Source organism: Schistocerca serialis, chromosome 5, assembly GCF_023864345.2.
Source record: "Schistocerca serialis cubense isolate TAMUIC-IGC-003099 chromosome 5, iqSchSeri2.2, whole genome shotgun sequence".
Taxonomy (NCBI): domain Eukaryota; kingdom Metazoa; phylum Arthropoda; class Insecta; order Orthoptera; family Acrididae; genus Schistocerca; species Schistocerca serialis.
The window spans coordinates 327,430,571-327,450,465 of record NC_064642.1 but is presented as its reverse complement, the minus strand read 5'-3'; the positions used below and the strand labels follow the sequence as shown (position 1 = coordinate 327,450,465).

General features: G+C 42.2%; 1 protein-coding gene across 1 annotated transcript in view; it reads right to left on the bottom strand.

Moving 5' to 3' along the window:
- LOC126480873 (glutamate receptor 1-like) overlaps window positions 1-19,895 on the bottom strand; it is a 377,262-nt gene that overhangs the window by 69,921 nt on the left and 287,446 nt on the right. Inside the window, exons 8-10 of the mRNA XM_050104251.1 lie at window positions 17,119-17,325; window positions 6,803-6,910; window positions 835-948 (exon numbers count right to left, since the gene is read on the bottom strand). Of these exons, the coding sequence (XP_049960208.1) occupies window positions 835-948; window positions 6,803-6,910; window positions 17,119-17,325 (429 nt within the window). The remainder of the gene's footprint in view (window positions 1-834; window positions 949-6,802; window positions 6,911-17,118; window positions 17,326-19,895) is intronic.

The window sequence follows — 19,895 nt, the reverse complement described above, 5'->3', positions numbered from 1 at the left end:
TTGATCACCGAGAATGCTGAAATAAGCATCCTTATTAATGTTCATGGTAACTTCATTTAGTAGACCTAGCACAAGCGGTCTTTTGCGAGGTTCCCGATTCCAGATGTCTATCGCAAGCCCTTCCCTTCGTAATGTTCGCTGGGAAAGTAACTGTGGCAAATCTACGTACATTGACAGTAGCAACTGCTGTTGAGTTTACTACCGATTGTCACTGACAAGCGGTGACACTCGTATCCGGCCTTTTTGCGACGACTGTTCTTACGCAATGTTGTCACACAGCTGAGAGTGGTACATGTTGGAAAATCCGTCTTGATACACCGACAAATGAAGCAGCTTCATTTACGGTGTGCTCATACGCACTTCGAAGCCCGGTAGCGCATTTCTGCCATTCTTTCACCCCAGCAAGTCGGCGCATCTTATTGCGTTGACTCCATATAAGCGACAAACACACACACATCACTTCACCACCATTTTCTACATCAGCGATGGAGATTTCACTCGACTGCCTAATACTAGTGCTGCACCATCTACAGAGCTCCTAATTTACTGATTGCCGGCCGGAGTGGCCGTGCGGTTCTAGGCGCTACAGTCTGGAGCCGAGCGACCGCTACGGTCGCAGGTTCGAATCCTGCCTCGGGCATGGATGTGTGTGATGTCCTTAGGTTAGTTAGGGTTAAGTAGTTCTAAGTTCTAGGCGACTGATGACCTCAGAAGTTACGTCGTATAGTGCTCAGAGCCATTAGAACCAGCCATAATTTGGTAATTGGAATAATGCTGTACATGAACAGGTAAGTAAGTTTCCAATGAAGACGCAGCCTCTTATGGTGTACTTACAACTATGGTCGTCACGACGTATGTTCTGTTCTTCTGGATGTCGGTACTCGTGCGAAGCCTTACGTACTTGGCGGCAACTGGGGTGAGTCCCGTTTCGTCTGACCACTCAGCCACCTGTAAACAATACAAAGCTTAGCTTACATGACTGCAAGTGCTATGAGTTACGAAATAATATATGTTTAAATATATAGTCGCAGGTTTTTACTTTTTAGACAAAATAGGAAATTGCGACAACAGACTAAAACATGCAGGGTGTAATGTGTTAAAGGTTTAACACACTGGTCATTGACGGTGGTGTATCAAGCAACATTACATCAATACTTACTGATAATTATAGCTACATTACGTCAGTATTTACTGATACTCATAGCTATTACTGGTCGTGTGTTTTTATGTTGCTTAGTGGCTCCAAGTACATGTGGAAAGAACAAGCCATTAATGCTTTTTTCCCCGTGGGCAGCAGGTCAGGTGTTGACATGTGGACACGTGGATGCAAGACGATTAGTCTCTACTGACAGGTGTAGTCCACTTACTGGTGCAGTTACGATTGTGCAGAAAACCTTAGGTCATAAAGTTTGCGACGTTTTTGTGGACAGACTGTTCGACGCAGAGAAAAAACTATCAACACAGTCACGTGTGCACATGTCGAAACATAACATATAAAAATATCTGCACTTGTACCCGTTACATCCCGTATATTATTTCCAAAGTGTACCGGTCGCTGTTCCAACCAACAAAATGTCGAGAATATGTATTATGAGTTATGTTCTGTGTGAATGTTTACAGCTATATAGGGCATTAAATTAGATGTTTACAGCTGCAGAGGGCATTAAATGAGATCTCCTATACAGCTATTTAGCAGCAATGAAATATACGTTTTTTAATACTTGAAAAGTATTGGCGGATCAATATAACCATATCCAAAAGCGAAAATGCACTTAGGTTGCCTCCAGGAGATTGTAAGATTACAACCAATTTTGGCACAGTTTCCAAATTTTGTGTTTTATTAGTCCCGATATTTATGTAGGCGAAATACTAAATAAATCGTACGCTTGTTAGCCAGAATTGCAAGTAAGTCAGTGCCCAAATGAACAGAATTAGATAAAATTTCATGTTAACGATCGTGTGTACACTCATGAGCAATTTAATTAGACGCGATTTCCTAACAGCGTGTGTCATTCCATTTCGCACTGACAGAGGCTGCGACGCGTCGTGTCCTGGAACAGAAGACATAGAAAGTGTGGGAGATTCTGAGGCATACCAAAGGACAGACATCCTAATCCCTTACCGCTCAAACACAGTCTGCAATATATGGAGAATGTTCAGAGCTAAACTATGTGATCAAAAGTATCCGGACACCTGGCGGAAAATGACTTACAAGGTCGTGGTGCCCTCAATCGGTAATGCTGGAATTCAATATGGTGTTGGCCCACCCTTAGCCTTGATGACAGCTTCCACTCTCGCAGGCATACGTTCAGTCAGGTGCTGGAAGGTTCCTTTGGGGAATGGCAGCCCATTTTTCACGGGGTGCTGCACTGAGGAAAGGTATCGATGTCGGTCGGAGAGGCCTGGCACGAAGTCGGCGTTTCAAAACCCCCCAAAGATGTTCTATAGGATTCTGATTAGGACTCTGGGTAGGCCGTGCATTATGAACATGTGCTCCATCGTTTTTGAAAGATGCAATCGCGATCCCCGAATTTCTCTTCAACGGTGGGAAGCTAGAAGGTGCTTAAAACATCAATGTAGGCCTGTGCTGTGATAGTGCCACGCAAAACAACAAGGGATGCAACCCCATCCATGAAGAACACGATCACATCATAACACCACCGTCACCGAATTTTATTGTTGGTACTACACACGCTGGCAGATGACGTTCACCAGGCATTCGCCATACCCACACCCTGCCATCGGATCGTCACATTGTGTACCGTGATTCGCCACCCCACACAACGTTTTTCCACTATTAAATCGTCCAATGTTTACGCTCCTTACTCCAAGCGAGATGTCGTTTGGCATTTGCCGCCGTGATGTGTGGCTTATGAGCAGCCGCTGGATCATGAATTCCAAGGTTTCTCACCTCGCGCCTAACTGTAATAGTACTTTCAGTGGATCCTGATGCAGTTTGGAATTCCTGTGTGATGGTCTGGACACAAGTGACATCCAATTACCTGACCACGTTCGAAGTCCGTGAGTTCCGCGGAGCGCCCCATTCTGCTCTCTCACGATGTCTAGTGACTACTGAGGTCGCTGATATGGAGTACCCGGCAATAGGTGGCAGCACAATGCACCTAATATGCAAAGCGTCTGTTTTTAGGGGTGTCCGTATATTTTTGATCACATTGTGTATGAGCAGACTATGAATTCTTCAGGAAGAGTAAATTTAGATTTTTGTTATAGCCAGCCCATGTTTTAAATCATTCAGGAATATGGAAATAGGTGCTCCTTTTTTTGAAAAGGTGGGTTCATTTTTTGCTCAATTGTACTTTGGTTGTAGCAAATTGAATCTTTGTCCATCTCCAGTTTTTTTTGTTCCTTTTTGACCATGGTGGACACGCGAACCTCATTACTGTCGGTTTCGAAAAGTATTGGTTGGTATGGTGTTCTATGAAAACAAAGTCATTGACATGGTATCCAGGAGGTAATCAGGAGGCGTCTGAGACCGTAGGGGAGCCAACGTCTTGCTGCTTCAATAACATCCCCATCATCCACGTAGTTCTTCCCGCGGAGTGCATCCTTCATTGTGCCAAACGGATAGAAGTCGGAAGATGTGAGATCCGGGCTGTAGTGTGGATGAGGAAGTGAGCAGGAGACCTTGGTACAGAATTTATTCTTGTTACGGTAATACTTTCTAACCAATAATTTATCTTTTGAATAATTCATTATTTGAACAGTCAACTGCCCTAAGTTCTGATAAAATAAAACATTTGTCCTGGACAATTATTGTCTTCTGCCTATGTGTCCCTATCTATGTTGAAACCCAAAATATCTGCCACCTAGCACCGGTCGCGTTCGACGTTATTCACAAATACCTCCGGAGTTTTAGAAACGACTGTGCGAAAACCGAAAAACGTACGGGAAAATGATAGTGGATGCTATTCACCTAGCTTCATCTCTGCCAATACGTGGATTATATTTTGTGAGTTATTTTTTATCTGACGCGTTTAATTATATGTTTCTGAGCTTCATTTATAATCTATACAGCCAAAGCTGACTTAGCCGCGAACTGTGTTGGCGGATGTCTGATGTTGCCGCAAGTTATGCTGTTCAGAACGAATCAAATAAAGTATTTACGAACGGTGGTGAATTTGGTGAATTGTACTTTCAAGTTTGATGTTCGACCTAGTTTTCTTTTCATTTTGAGTTTATCAGCGCTACGGTAAGCCGTTCTCTGCCCTAGTTTCGCGTTGCTGCTGTGCGAGCTGAGTGGAGTTTGCACTATAAGCTGACGTTCGCCGACTAGAGCCTTTAATAGGCTCAGGATGCTACGATCAGCAGGATCAGCAGGCTTGAACTTTCAGAAAATTAAGCCTGTTACTGTTCCAGAATTACTCTCAGGTCAAATGAACCATGGAACTAGACACATTTCTGGGGTCGCTCCGTCAATGAGTATATTTTTCTTTGTAAAGAAGACAATAAAATGGGCACTCAGTATGAGTAAATAAATAAGTCGCAAACACTAGAATACGGAGTGTCGTTTTAAATTTCGCTCCTATACGCTTCTAGAAGGTGGCAGCAAATGTTACGTGGAAGGTAGCCGATGCACAGTATTCCGCAGCCGATGGTTAAGGATTTGCAGTCAGACCAAGATGGCAGGCGCGCTGCGAATGTGTACTCGACTAGAACATTGCGATTTTTTGAACTGAGGGACTATTGGCGAACACGTCCATAGCGAAATTCGTCCCGTATGTGGTTAGAACGGTATTTCTTGGAAATTTTTGTAAAGCTCTACAGAGGAATGCAGCAAAGGACAAAGAAAAAGCACGAACAAGAAACGTCCTGGCTGCCCTGGTTATCCTGTGATGGCATATTGTTTCCCCGTCTTGAGAAGTGCAGCAGTTTAAGGAACTGAATAAACTTATTGCTGCGTTAAGCCGCACTTCTTATCCAAATTTCACCCTCGAAAAGTTAGGGTGCTGCTTATATCCGCTACCTTGTCATTTTACAAACAATAGTTGTACAAAAATTAAGTTCATTTGCAACAATAAAACCAGCGTCTGTAGTCGAAACTGGCGTCAAGACATTTTATTACGCAAAAGTACAAACTTTTACCGGTGTTTTAATGGAGTTAACATTGTGTAGGTACCATTTGTTGTTTTGTTTGTTTATAATTCAGTTTCAGTTGGATACCGGTAAGAAAGCCTGATTTATGATAGTATGAACGACCGTTTAGAGCGAAAAGTATAATCAAACCATGGATTTCGACGTACTTATGATGCAAGCTTCAAACTTACTGTTGTGCGTTATGCCAACACCACAAGCAACAGAGAGGCCGGAAGAAAGTATGGAATAGAGGACCCTAATGTGCAACGTTGGTCTGCTTCAGAAGAAAAATGTAGAAAGGCAGCTTCAACGAGAAAATCGTTCAGGGGACCGAAATGTGGCAAGCATTAGGGAATTGAAGCTAAGGCTCTTTCCTATGTGCAAGATAAGAGGAAGGATGGGATGCGTGTATCACGAGAAATTAGCCCTCTGAAGGCTTTGAAAATCGCGAAAGTCTTAAACGTAGTACAACGAGAATTTCGTGCGAGTATTGCTTGGTTCGTCGGTTTATGGGGAGAAAAGGTCATGGTTTCCGACGGAGTACTAGCCTATCACAGGAATTCCAGCAGTTTTCGAGGAGAAACTGATTAATTTCTAGTGTTACATCATCCAGTTGCGAAAGTGTCTTTCGTACACACCGTGCAATGCGAAAGTAGTCATTGAACAGGCAAAAAGTATCTCTTTAAGAGCAACCGGTAATGAAAAAAATAGAATGACTGTGTTGTTACCTGTTAGAGGCGATGGGGGAAAGTTACCATCTTATGTCATTCTGAAGAGAAAAACCATGCCCAAAAAAACTTTCCTATGAGTTTGGTGATTCGCTACCAAGCAAAGTGCTGGATGAGAACGCAACTTACGGTTGAGTGTTTATCTACTGTTTGGAATCGCAGTCCCGGGGCAGTGCTTGTTAAGACAGCCTTCCTAGTTTTGAGTGCTTCTAAGGGACACCTTATTGCTGAAGTATAAGGTAGCCTCGCTACACAAAAGACAGTTCTTGTCATAATACCTGAAGGAATGACTTCAAAACTACAGGATCAGATGTAGCCACAAACAAACCGTTGAAGAAAATCCCGAGAAAAATATAATCTGATTGTCTCCTGGAAGAAGACTATGTCCTTACACTGTCTGGTAAGATTAAGAAGCCACCAGTCACTCTTTTGTGCGAGTGGATTCTTGCTCCATGGTTCTCAAAATCATCCGAGTCCATCATCAAGGAGTTAAAGGAATGCTGCATATCGAATGTGCTGGATAGCAGCTAGGATGTTCTGTGGGAAGAGACTGGAGAAAATGATAGGAGCGAGAGTGAGAGTGATGAAGTGAATGACAGTAATGAGAGGAAATAAGAAAAGAAAAATATATTACCAACGTGTTGCAGCAAATGTTAGAATAAATGCTTACGGTACGTACCCACACGTTAAATATAAATACAGATAACTGTTTCGTGATTTTTCTCCTCTCGATCAGGGTGTGGCTTATTTTCGCGAAAAATAGAGGTCATTCGTTAGATGTTAACGCTGCTACAAGAATTCTGTGCTGCAGGCTTTGAATGCTTTGTCGAGCGGTGGGATAAGTGATGTCTCTGTCCCAGTTTGCGACTAATTTCTTCATTCACCCTCGTATCTTAGTAACAAGAAGTGAAAAATGCCAAACATCAAATTTATATATTAGCCTACGACTCGTTTCTTAGTATATGGTTCAAAATTCTCACCTTAACCATGGCACTGTTGACAGTCATCTCCACGACGTGCAGAGTGTAATTTCGCCGCCGACCGTCCTCGCCAAAGCTCAGGTCTCCTGTTAGGCCTTCGAGTTCAACCTGATGTGAGATTCACACATTATAAAGCAGCGGTAAAAGTTATTCGTTAAACAATCCTGTTGGAAGAACATCCGCAACTGACCATTATAGAAGAGGTTGAAAATACCGTTTCAGTTGTCAATTACTTCTGTGGGGCTGGTCCCGGCGGAGGTTCGAGTCCTCCCTTGAGCATGGATGTTTGTGTTTATCCTTAGGATAGTTTAGGTTAAGTAGTGTGTAAGCTTAGGGACTGATGACCTTAGCAGTTAAGTCCCATAAGACTTGACACACATTTGAAAATTTTGTAAATTACTTTATTTTCACACGATAGGCTTATAACAGTCCGAAACCGGTCGTGTGAAAATAAAGAAAATTTACAACTGAAGTGGTATTTTCAACCTCTGCTGTTGTGCGTTAAAGTTTATCGTAGAACACTTTTCATAGTTTTCACAATTTTCCTCATACATTATGTCATATTCCATGGATTCCAGAGACCAGTGGAAAGACGTCAAGAATGGTCATTTTAATTGAGTACAGTAGGACGAAATAACTTTACATGAAGACATATTATTGTATTACAATGGTAATACTAATTACAAAATAACTTAAAATACGAAATGTGGGAGTTTTTGTGAAGATACTCTTCAGAGAAGTAGAAAGAGTTGCCCAACAGACTGGAATTTAACTCAGTACTAAACTCCACTATACTACCTACAAGACATTTAACATGCTATGGTGGGTTGTTAAATGTATGTAGACCCATATACGAGGGCTGTTCAAATAGAAAGGTGACTTTTCAAATTGCGCGGGAACCGTACATTCGATTATCGATCTTTTTTATGTTGGTGAATATGTTCCGAACGTATGTTCAGTCTCAAGTGTACAGCATACTTCGTTTGTTTTCGACAGATACAAAGGTTCGACGTGTTTTAGTGTGCTCGGCGATTTTCGATTATTATAAGAAACGGCACAAAGAATTTGGATTAAATTTTGTGCTCGAAAACACTTGAAATGTTGATAGTGGCATACGGTGAGTCTACTCAAAGTAAAAAAAAAAAAAAAAAAAAAATGTTTGGAGGTGGTACAAGCTCTCCCAAGATGGCCGAGAAGATGCCAATGACGAAACTCGCTCTGGACGTCCCAGCACATCAACAACAGATGACAATGTCGAATTTGTGAAGAAAATAGTTTTGGAAGATCGTCGAATTACCATAAGAGAAGTTTCTAAGGATGTTGGCATATCGGTCGGCTCGTGTCATGCAGTTTTTTTTTGTTTTTTTTGATGTTTTGGGCATGAGACGTGTGTTTCAAAACTTCCCAATTTTGATCAGAACAACCGTCGCATGAGCATCGCTCAGGAGCTCTTGAATGACGTCAATGATGAGCCTGATTTGCTCAAAAGGGTCATGACTGGTGACAAAACCAAAGCCCAGTCGTTCCAATGGTAGCATCCCGGAGGGCCAAGACAGAAAAATGTGCGCCAAGTTCGATCAAATGTAAAAGTTTTGCTCACTGTTTTTTTCAGTTACCGTGCCGCTGTGCTTCATGAATTTTTGCCTCAAGGTCGTACGGTCAGTAAGGAGTATTACCTTGACATTATGCGCCGTTTGAGACAAGCAATAATCGAGAAACGTCCGGAATAATGGAAAAACAATTCATGGCTATAGCATAACGACAATGCACCTGCTCATTCATCGTTGCTTGTGAGAGGCTTTTTGGCGGGAAACAACACGACAATCATGCCTCAGCCACCGTATTTACAGGATTTACCCCCCCCCCCCCCCCCCCCTGCGACTTTTTCCTGTTCCCAATACTGAAGAGACCTATGAAAGGACGAACATTTTCAAGAATTGAGGAAATAAATACTGCATCGCTGGAAGTACTCAAGGCTGTACCATAAAGTACTTATGAGAAATGTTTCGAGGATTGGAAGAAGTGTTCTCACAAGTGTATTGCATCTGAGGGGGATTACTCTGAAGGAGCAACATGAATATTGATGACTAAATAAATATTTTTTTTAATAAAAATATGAAGTCACCGTAATTTTTGAACACATCTTGTATATAACTCCTTTCTTCACTAATGTTGAGCCCTTGAAGTATGTGTGGACGTAGATACACAGTAATATTCACGATTTTCTAGACTTTTTGAAGGGACATTTTGGTGTCGAGAAAAGATGTAACGAAAATATGCATTGTGGAGCAATTGTCAGAATACAGAGGCGGTTACTCTAGAACTAACACCAGACATAATTCTTGTACCATGAGCCTGTATTTTGAATATATTATCACTGTAACTTGATTTTCCTCAGTAATGATTTCATAACACATTAATGAATGGAAATAAGCAAAATACAGTACTTTGTTCATTTTAAAATCACTCATGGTAGTAATTCTACGATACAGGTTCCCGGATTAAGGTTGAGACCTGTCTGTATTACCTAAAAATTCTACTTCTTGTATTTAATTCTCAGAGGAGATTATTTTTATAGTGTAAGCCATCATTCTTTATATCACAGCTCAAGGGTATTCATTAACAGTCTTTAACCCTGCTGTTCTATTTGTGTCTGTATGCCGCGAAAACAATCTTTTTTCATTATCGTTTTTACCAAATAAGATTGTGAAACTCATTGACTGTGTACAATATTGCAAGAGCTGTTTTCGCCAGAAACAAATTTCATTATATTCAGAGATTTGTCACAGATCGTAATTGCCGTTGTATCTAGTGTTCGGGTTAATATTAGCCAAAAATAAATCTTTACTTTATCATCTGACGTTGCTATATTTTGTGGAATTTACTGTGTTGTTGCACTCGCATGTTGTCAAGGGTTTTGATAATGCCTGTACTGTCAAAAATCGACTTATTCTACATTATTGACCAGAGGAAATCCCACTGGCACAGAGTTCTGTAGCTTACTTGTCTGCTATAGTGTTGTAACTCAGTTCGTGAATACTAACTGTAACGAACAAATTACTAACTGACGCTGAGATAAAAGGAACTGTAAAAATGCCTCTTCAGGCTATTTCTTCCAAGTAAATCCGAAACAAAATTGATAAAAACATGGAGGCTTTCCGAAAGTTAAGTATAATATGTGCTTAAAACATAATACTTTGCAGTCAGAGAAATAGTACAAACGCTAGGAAGAAACAAAATATGAGGGTCGTGTTTGATTTCCCCAGTGAACTATGAATGTAAACTGTAACAATTTTCCTATTTTTCTTTTACGATTTGGGACAACAGTTGCTAAAAAGTAAAGTGATCGTATTAGGAATTATACGGGAAAACAAGACAGAACTAATCGCCAGTAATCAACAGGGTAGTTCGTAGCTAATTTTACTTCATGAGTGACTCTAATGTAGTCAGTTGCATCTCCTCGGAGAATTAAATACAAGAAGTAGAATTTTTAGGTAATACAGACAGGTCTCAACCTTAATCCGGGAACCTGTATCGTAGAATTACTACCATGAGTGATTTTAAAATGTTGTATTTATGAGTAAGATACATCAAGATGCCATATTAGCAACCGAGGCGAGAAAAAGTCAGAAGTAATCCGGAATTACAACAGAACTTAAAGGGGCTGTTAATGTAGTCGCTCGACTGACAAGTACTTTACCTGTAAACGAGAGGCAAATCGAGGACCAATGATTTTTTTTTGTACGACATTCTTGATGTTTCAGGATACAAGGCTTATGTTTTCTGGACTTCAAAAGATCCCAGCTGGAACACAGTCAAATTGTCAAGAAGGAAGAAGTTCTTAGAATAATTTGGAAAATCGCCCATAAAGTATTACATAGCATCAAGGCCACATCTTCCAAGGTAAGATGAATCTCTGAGGTTTGTCACAAATAGTACTGAAACTTGGAAATGCTATTGCAGTCTTGGAGAACGAAATAACAGAAAAGCTATAAAATCTAACATCAAGATCACATTTTCCAAGATCAGAAGAATCACTGAGAATTTTAACAAATATTATGGAACCTGAAAATGTTGTTGTAGTGTTGGAGTGCAAAAGACAGGAAAAATAATAGAAAATTTTGTTCTCTGAACAGTAGCAGCAGGACGAAGTTTTGTGGAAACTGTAACAGACATGTTTGTAAATCGCATGCCACATACTTGTGTCCAAACTATAAACAATGAATAACAATACCCTATTATTCTAATTTATATTCCATACTTTCCTGCGTTACAGTACGAAATGCAACATTAAAAACCTGTATGTGGATGTGCACATAGCTACTAATTCACCTATTCATTCAGTAATTGCGTCCAATTTTAACGTAACACGTCACTCTGACCCAAACATTATTTCCGTGAAGTAAATTCGAATGGAACGGCATTGTTAAACGTGTAATTATTTTCACCCTATTACCGTGGCAGTCCCCAGTAGCATCAGTGATTTATATCTGTACCAGAAAGCTTAAAATGGCACTTAAAATTAAACGAAATTTCGTCTCTTCAGCTGTGGTTATTTCAAATACATTACTTTTAGTTAGGCTATATACGTTGGAAAATTGTTCGGAAAGCAACTGTCGTACAACAGCAGTTTGTTGCAGAAAGCCGTAAAAAGAATGCCTCTAACGGAGCAATATACTGCGGTGATCAATATGGAAATTTCCATTTGCTTTAATCGCCCCTTGATTAGTTCATATGTGTGTAATTTGTAGGGAATGATCTAAATGCCCTATCACTAGCTTAATATTTCATTTTTAGGATCATCTCTGGATGACAGATTTTACAGATAAATGGAGAACAGCCGAAACGGTACAAGGATGAGAGCTACTCAGGCGCAAACTGAAAACAGACATGACTCAGCTTCACGCACCTAAAAATGAAATGCTGGGCCGCTTATTTCTCAAGTAAGATAATGAGATAGCTCTTATTTATTATTTCTTATATGGAAATTATCCGATAGTAAAGACTGAGAAAACAATTACTTATTTCACTTTTCGTCTGTTGTATGTAACACGTGTCACAAGCCGCGATACCTCAGTTATGGCACTGTTGTGCGTAAAAAGTAAGTTCAGAATTAGTGTACCAATTCTGAACTTCACGAGCTGCAAAGCTACAATTGTGACACCACAAACGAACGTTTTCTTGGACCGCGTTGTGACAGGAAAGGAAAACTGAGTGTCTTAGCACACTACTAAGAATAACCGGCGAACTGTGGAGGATCAACAAGGAAAAAGTTCAAAATTTCCAGTTCATGTCGATAACATTCTTGGATGGAAAAATACCACAACTCTCCGAAATTTGCCTCATTGACACTTTATCATCGTCACTGTCTCCAGTACAAAATACAGGGTGTTTCAAAATGAATGTCCTGCTTTTAAGGTTTTGTATCATTTATTACATTCAACTTACAATTTCAAATAAAACATCAAGTGAAAGAGCAACTTAAACAGTTTTTCTTATGAGTGTTCGATGCGAGCACCATTCGCCACTCGGACACGAGTCGATATGTGCCAACTTTGTAAACGAAATGTTACTGCATGATGATGGAGATTTTCTGGATAGTGTAGTTTTCAGTGACGGATCGACACTTCATCTAAGTGGATATGTAAACATGTATAATGTACTCTTCTGGTGGTCATCAAATCCGTACGATATGATACAGTTGGAACGACACTCTCCTAAATCGAGTGTTTTTGTGCTATATCCCGGAGTTAAGTTTATGAGCCTTTCTTTTTCAGTGAAGAAAGTGTAACTGGTGTTTGTTATCTTTATGTTCTAGACGTGTGGCTCTTTCCGTTGCTGGAAGAAGCTGATCTACAGATTTTTATTTGGCAGCTAGGTGGTGTGCCGCCGCCACTGGTACGCCGCGATTGGTTAAATGATGTTGTACCAGACCGCTGGATTGTCCTCAAGGGACCAGGTGACCTTGTTTTGCATAACCTCCACCATGGATACCAGAATACAAGGTAGGGATCACGAGGACAGCCGTAGCAAGCGGCACCGTTGACGTCAAAGTGAACCCAACTAGCGCTCAGTAGCTCTCAGTTGGCATAATGTATTGTGTTGCAATTGCGTTTACGAACGAAAACAAGGTTTTTTTGACAGCGTGAATTTTTGTTAGTGACTGGAGAGTGAGTTCATAGTCATCCCGTAACTGTTAGTATATTAAGGGGTTTTTGGAGTAAGTTTTAAGTGAAAAATAGTGGTTCTCTGCGCCATCGCCATTTGTACTAACCACAGCAGGCAACTAAGTAAGATGAGAATTAAGTTTTCTATATTCCCTAAATACAAAGAGAGGGAACGAAAGTGGATACAGTAAATGCTTGTAAATATGGAAATTCTTTTTCAGCTGTAAATGCTCATGTCTGCTCAAGACATTTCTCTTATTTGGATTATAAGGGTGGTATGAAAAGTGAACTGAAGACTGATGCTGCTTCAAATTTAAATCTGCCATCCTCCACTGGTGATTTAGGACATACTAATGAACTTAATAATGTGAGAAATATTGGGGCACAAAAATGAAGCTACCACAAAGAAGTATAAGGTATTTTACAGGTAAATATATAACCAAATAATGAAGACATTACTAGTAGACAAAAAATTAATCGTAAACACACATGCTGCCGTAAATGACAGTACACGATTACGCTAAAAATGAGAAATTAGGGAAATTATGGATACAGAAATAAAAGATCTTAGACAAAAGTACGCAGGTTACAGGATTGTCTGTCTCGATGTAGGCACACTTACATGAAATTAACACATGTTCAAACATTAATTCAGGGCTCTTTTGTTGATGTCAACAACAAGTGTTTATGAAAGGATGGTGTACTAACTGATCATCTGAAGATATTACAAAGGCTGCGACTTCACGTTGCCTTTCTTATAAGGCCTTATCTCTTTTGAGAGGTGTATTGAAATACCCTCTTCCTAGTGAGGTCACTATTACGAGGCCCGCTCGGAAAGTAAGGTCCGATCGGTCGCAAAATGGAAACCACTGTGAAAATCAAAAATGTTTTATTTGCAATAGTTAGGTACACCTTCCAGCTATTTCTCTACATAGTCTCAGCTCCGATTTATACATTTGTTGTAGCGCTGTACCAACTTCCCAATTCCATCGTCATTGAAGCAAGCCGCCTGTGCTTCCTACCAATTCTCTACGCTGGTCTACATCTCGTTGTCTGTGTTAGTACGTTGTCTGCATAGCTAGCGGTTCATGTGAGCAGAGATAAACCTCAGGGAAAATCAGTTACGGGATCTAATGTGTGTGACCAAACACTTCCCATCGGAAACGCTGCAGGAGAATCTTCAGTGCCCCTTCAGAGTGCGGACGAGAACTGTCGTGTAGATGGAAATGCATGACAGCTACGTTATGTGGGCTGCATGACATCAGGCGAAATCTCACACCAGGCCCTCGTACTTGGCGGGAGACACTATTGTTCTAAGGATCTTTATGCGGTCATTGTGCACTCAGAACTGAAAACGGCTACATGACGCGATCGAAGGGCACACTAGCCACACTGCCCAACACTGTGCAAAGCTTCATCGGATTTTTACTGTGGTTTCCGTTTCGCAACCCATCGGACCTTGCTTTGCAAATAGCCCTCGTAAAAAGGAAGAGTCAGGCGATTTAGTTTTCCATCAGATTTTAATGATTTAAGACTTAGTGTTTTGAAAACTAAAACTTAGTTAAAACATTTAAAAAGGAGGTAGTTCACAGATTTTACGCTAGCATTTCACCAACTGCAGAAAAAAGTATAATATAAAGCTCGATAATAATACCAAAAATACACTATTGGCCATTAAAATTGCTACACCACGAAGATGACGTGCTACAGACGCGAAATTTAACCGACAGGAGGAAGATGCTGTGATATGCAAATGATTCGCTTTTCAGAGCATTCACACATGGTTGGCACCGGTGGCGACACCTACAACGTGGTGACATGAAGAAGGTTTCCAACCGATTTCTCATACACAAACAACAGTTGACCGGCGTTGCCTGGTGAAACGTTGTTGTGATGCCTCGTGTAAGGAGGAGAAATTCGTATCATCACGTTTCCGACTTTGATAAAGGTCGGATTGTAGCCTATCGCCATCGCGGTTTATCGTATAGCGACATTGCTGCACGCGTTGGTTGAGATCCAATAACTGTTAGCAGAATATGGAATCGGTGGATTTCAGGAGGGTAATACGGAACGCCGTGCTGGATCAGAATGACCTCGTATCACTAGCAGACGAGATGACAGGCATCTTATCCGCATGGCTGCAACGGATCGTGCAGCCACGTCTCGATCCCTGAGTCAACAGATGGGGACGTTTGCACGAATAGTTCGACGAAGTTTGCAGCAGCATGGACTATCAGCTCGGAGACCATGGCTGCGGTTACCCTTGACGCTGCATCACAGACAGGAGCGCCTGCAATGGCGTTCTCAACGACGAACCTGGGTGCACGAATGGCAAAACGTCATTTTTTCGGATGAATCCAGGTTCTGTTTACAGCATCATGATGGCCACATCCGTGTTTGGCGACATCGCGGTGAACGCACATTGGAAGCGTGTATTCGTCATCGCCATACTGACGTATCACCCGGTGTGATGGTATGGGATGCCATTGGTTACACGCCTCGGTCACCTCTTGTTCGCATTGACGGCACTTTGAACAGTGGACGTTACATTTCAGATTTGTCATGGCCCCTGGCTCTACCCTTCATTCGATTCCTGCGAAACCCTACATTTCAGCAGGATAACGCACGACCGCATGTTGCAGGTCCTGTACGGGCCTTTCTGGATAGAGAAAATGTTCGACTGCTGCCCCGGCCAGCACATTCACAAGGTCTTTCACCAATCGAAAACGTCTGGTCAATGGTGTCCGAGCAACTGGCTCGTCACAATACGCCAGTCACTACTCTTGATGAACTGTGGTATCTTGTTGAAGCTGCATGGGCAGCTGTACCTGTACACGCCATCCAAGCTCTGTTTGCCCCAATGCCCAGCCGTATCGAGGCCGTTATTACGGCCAGAGGCGGTTGTTCTGGGTACTGATTTCTCAGGATCTTTGCACCCAAATTGCGTGAAAATGTAATCACATGTCAGTTCTAGTATAATATATTTGTCCAATGAATACCCGTTTATCATCTGCATTTCTTCTTGGTGTCACCATTGATCAGACGTTTTCCGATTGGTGAGAGATCTGGAGAAAGTGCTGGCCAGGGCAGCAATAGAACATTTTCTGTATCCAGAAAGACCCGTACAGCACCTGCAACATGCGATCATGCATTATCCTGCTGAAATGTAGGGTTTCGCAGGGATCGAATGAAGGGTAGAGCCACGGGTCGTAACACATCTGAAATGTTACGTTCACTGTTCAGACTGCCGTCAATGCGAACAAGAGGTGAGCGAGACGTGTAACCAATGGCACCCCATACCGTCACGCCGGGTGATACGCCAGTATGTCGACGACGAATACACGCTTCCAATGTGCGTTCACCGCGATGTCGCCAAACACGGATGCGACCATCATGTTGCTGTAAACAGAACCTGGATTCATCCGAGAAAATGACGTTTTGACATTCGTGTAGCCAGGTTCGTCGTCGAGTACACCATCGCAAGCGCTCCTGTCTGTGATGCAGCGTCAAGGATAACCGCAGCCATGGTCTCCGAGCTGATAGTCCATGCTGCTGCACACGTCGTGCAGATGGTTGTTGTCTTTCAAACGTCCCCATCTGCTGATTCAGGGATCGCGGCTTGGCTGCACGATCCGTTACAGCCACGCGGATAAATTGCCTGTCATCTCGACTGCTAGTGATACGAGGCCGTTGGGATCCAGCACGGCGTTCCGTATTACCCTCCTGAACCCACCGATTCCACATTCCGCTAACAGTCATTGGATCTCGACCACCGCGGGCAGCAATGTCGTGATACGATAAACCACAATCGCGATAGGCTACAATTAGACCTTTACCAAAGACGGAAAGGCGATGGTACGCATTTCTCCTCCTTACACGAGGCATCACAACAACGTTTCACAAGGCAACGCCGATCAACTGCTGTTTGTGTATGAGAAATCGTTTGGAAACTTTCCTCATGTCAGCAAGTTGTAGGTGTCGCCACCGGCGCCAGCCTTGTGTGAATGCTCTGAAAAGCTAATCATTTGCATATCACAGGATCTTCTTCCTGTCGGTTTAATTTCACCTCTGTAGCACGTCATCTTCGTGGTGTAGCAATTTTTATGACCAGTAGTGTAGTTTAGAAGACAAGGGCGGACGTTGCGGTACCTTCCTGAGGAAGCGCGAGATCTTGTCGCCGTGCTCCCAGGGCGTGACCCATCCCTTGTTGATGCTGCACTCGACGCCGCGGCTGGTCGTGTTGAAGACCTGGCCGCGCCGCTGGCTGGCGCGGAACAGGTCGGGCTTCTTGCGCAGCAGCTTGTTGAACGCCTCCACCAGCACCAGCACGGCGTCGTGCATCAGCGCCGCCGCCGCCTGCGGACGGCCGAGTAGGCTGCTTAGAAGTGCCACATCGCTAAAGGCACCAGGGGGATTACGATTAAAGTTAGCTAAATAAAATATTCTCTTGCTTCCGGGCCGCGTCAAGTGGTTATACAGGGTCCGGCAAATAGATCTCCAGAAGTCGGAGAGGCCACTGTGTGAGTTGTGGTGTTCGTTCTTTTTTTTTTTTTTTTTTAAAAAAAGGGTGTATCAAATCTTATGGGACTTAAGTGCTAAGGTCATCAGTCCCTAAGCTTACACACTACTTAACCTAAATTATCCTAAGGGCAAACACACACACCCATGCCCGAGGGAGAACTCGAACCTCCGCCGGGACCAGCCGCAGAGTCCATGACTGCATCCCCCAGACCGCTCGGCTAAAAAAAAATGGCTCTGAGCACTATGGGACTCAACTGCTGAGGTCATTAGTCCCCTAGAACTTAGAACTAGTTAAGCCTAACTAACTTAAGGACATCACAAACATCCATGCCCGAGGCAGGATTCGAAACTGCGACCGTAGCGGTCTTGCGGTTCCAGACTGCAGCGCCTTTAACCGCACGGCCACTTCGGCCGGCCCGCTCGGCTAATCCCGCGCGGCGATGTTCTTACATATGTGGGGGAGGTATCGATCGACAGCGCTGTACGTGCCGTTTTCAGCAGGCACATTTGCTTGGCTAGATGAACATAATGCGTTTTTTGTGGAGGAGTACATTCCTAATGATGGTTTGTGATTACTACTCTGCGAGGATTTGGCGTTCGGTTTTAACTTAGGAGACATGTTTCTGTTCCCAATAGGAAAAATATTCGAGTTTGGGTATCAAACATTATATCCATGGGTTCTGCACCGTGAAAGTTTCTTTAAAAAATTATTACTCTTTCTACTGATGATATTATTATTATATTTATTGGTTTTGCATAGGCTATTGCTTTGGTTGGATTATACGAAATGTTGTTTGAGAAGCTGCGTCTGTTGTAGACAATGAATCGAAACAGAAGTTAATCTGACTGCATGGTTTCTATGAAAGTGTACTGAGTCGCCTAATAAAGAAAACAAGATTCTACCCAAGTTGCCTTCAAAAATCATAACTCTGTTTCAAATATCTTCACTTCTCTGACTGTAACTGATTTCTGGTCGTATGAAAGAAGGTCCTTTGAATTCTGAAATGTATTGTTTTCTTTTTCTCTTTTGGCTTACCTGAGGCTATGAATAACGCTCGGGCAATTGCCCTTCGTAAACTGCTGCTGCTATTGAAAGCTACTAATATCAAATGGTTCAAATGGTTCTGAGCACTATGGGACTTAACAGCGGAGGTCATCAGTCCCCTAGAACTTAGAACTACTTAAACGTAACTAACCTAATGACATCACACACATCCATGCCCGAGGCAGGATTCGAACCTGCGACCGTAGCGGTCGCGCGGTTCCAGACTGAAGCGCCTATGACCGCTCAGCCACAACGGCTGGCAAAAGCTACTAAAAAGGCGCAAACTAACTACAAGTGAAATTCATGTGCGATGACTCCACGTGGTGTGTCTGCACTGCAATTGTGAAACTTTATCTAGTGAATTAAAAAGATTGGGAAATAGATGATGACGTGGTATATTACGTTAATGCTGATTCCTTTAAAAGGTGTATTGGCTATTTTAGAAAAGCCACTTTACAAAAGTATTCTTCATTATAATCAAGAACTGCAAAGCAATGACCAGAACGGAAAATACTTTAAAGCTGTATGTTCAACTGCGTCATGTTCAAAGAATTATTACAGAATATATATATGTTCATCGTAGAATACAAAAGATGCATTAACTCGGTTAACCTTTCTTGAATTGTTGCTAATGTTACCTAATTAAGAAGTGAGAGAAAGCTCTGCGTTGAATACTAAATTATTATAATAATGTGCAGGCAGCAGCTCGCGCGCAGTTAAAACAAGCAAAATTAATTATTACGCTATTATGAAGTATTCACCAAACGAATCAAAAAATCTTTCTCTGTCGCAGTAAAGATATAAAAAACCATATTATAAAATTAGTTTCTTCAACAGAAGTAAATTTTCATCATTCTTGTCATTCCGCTTTCTCGGCCGTGGCTCACTTCGCGCTTACCGATACAGACTGACTGTCTCTGAGTCCAGCATCCGTGAGGAGCGGCCGACGCAGAGATATTACTGCAGACGCGCAGCGCTGCAGATGATATTGCTCGCTGTCTGAGAAACAAAGTGAGTGCGACTGCAGTCTTTGTATCCTAGTTATAAGGGAAGCTGATAGTGAACAAATAGCAACACCCCTTTCAACTGAAAGAACATCTACTGGCCGACTTCGGACTGTAACTACACCGTAAAATGTGGCGCGTGTGATAGCACTCTCCAAAGTGTTCAGCACTTAAACATGCAGCTGCCCTGGGACTTATAGAACCACCTGCATAGAGATCTTCACATGCACTTCTACAAAATGGTGGTTGCTAAAGAATGGAGTGAAAGAGAGTTCGAAACTGGCAAAATTGCTAGCGAGGAAATTCTCCAGAACTTTTCCCCAGTCTCTATTTTGATGAGACCGAATTCCACTTGT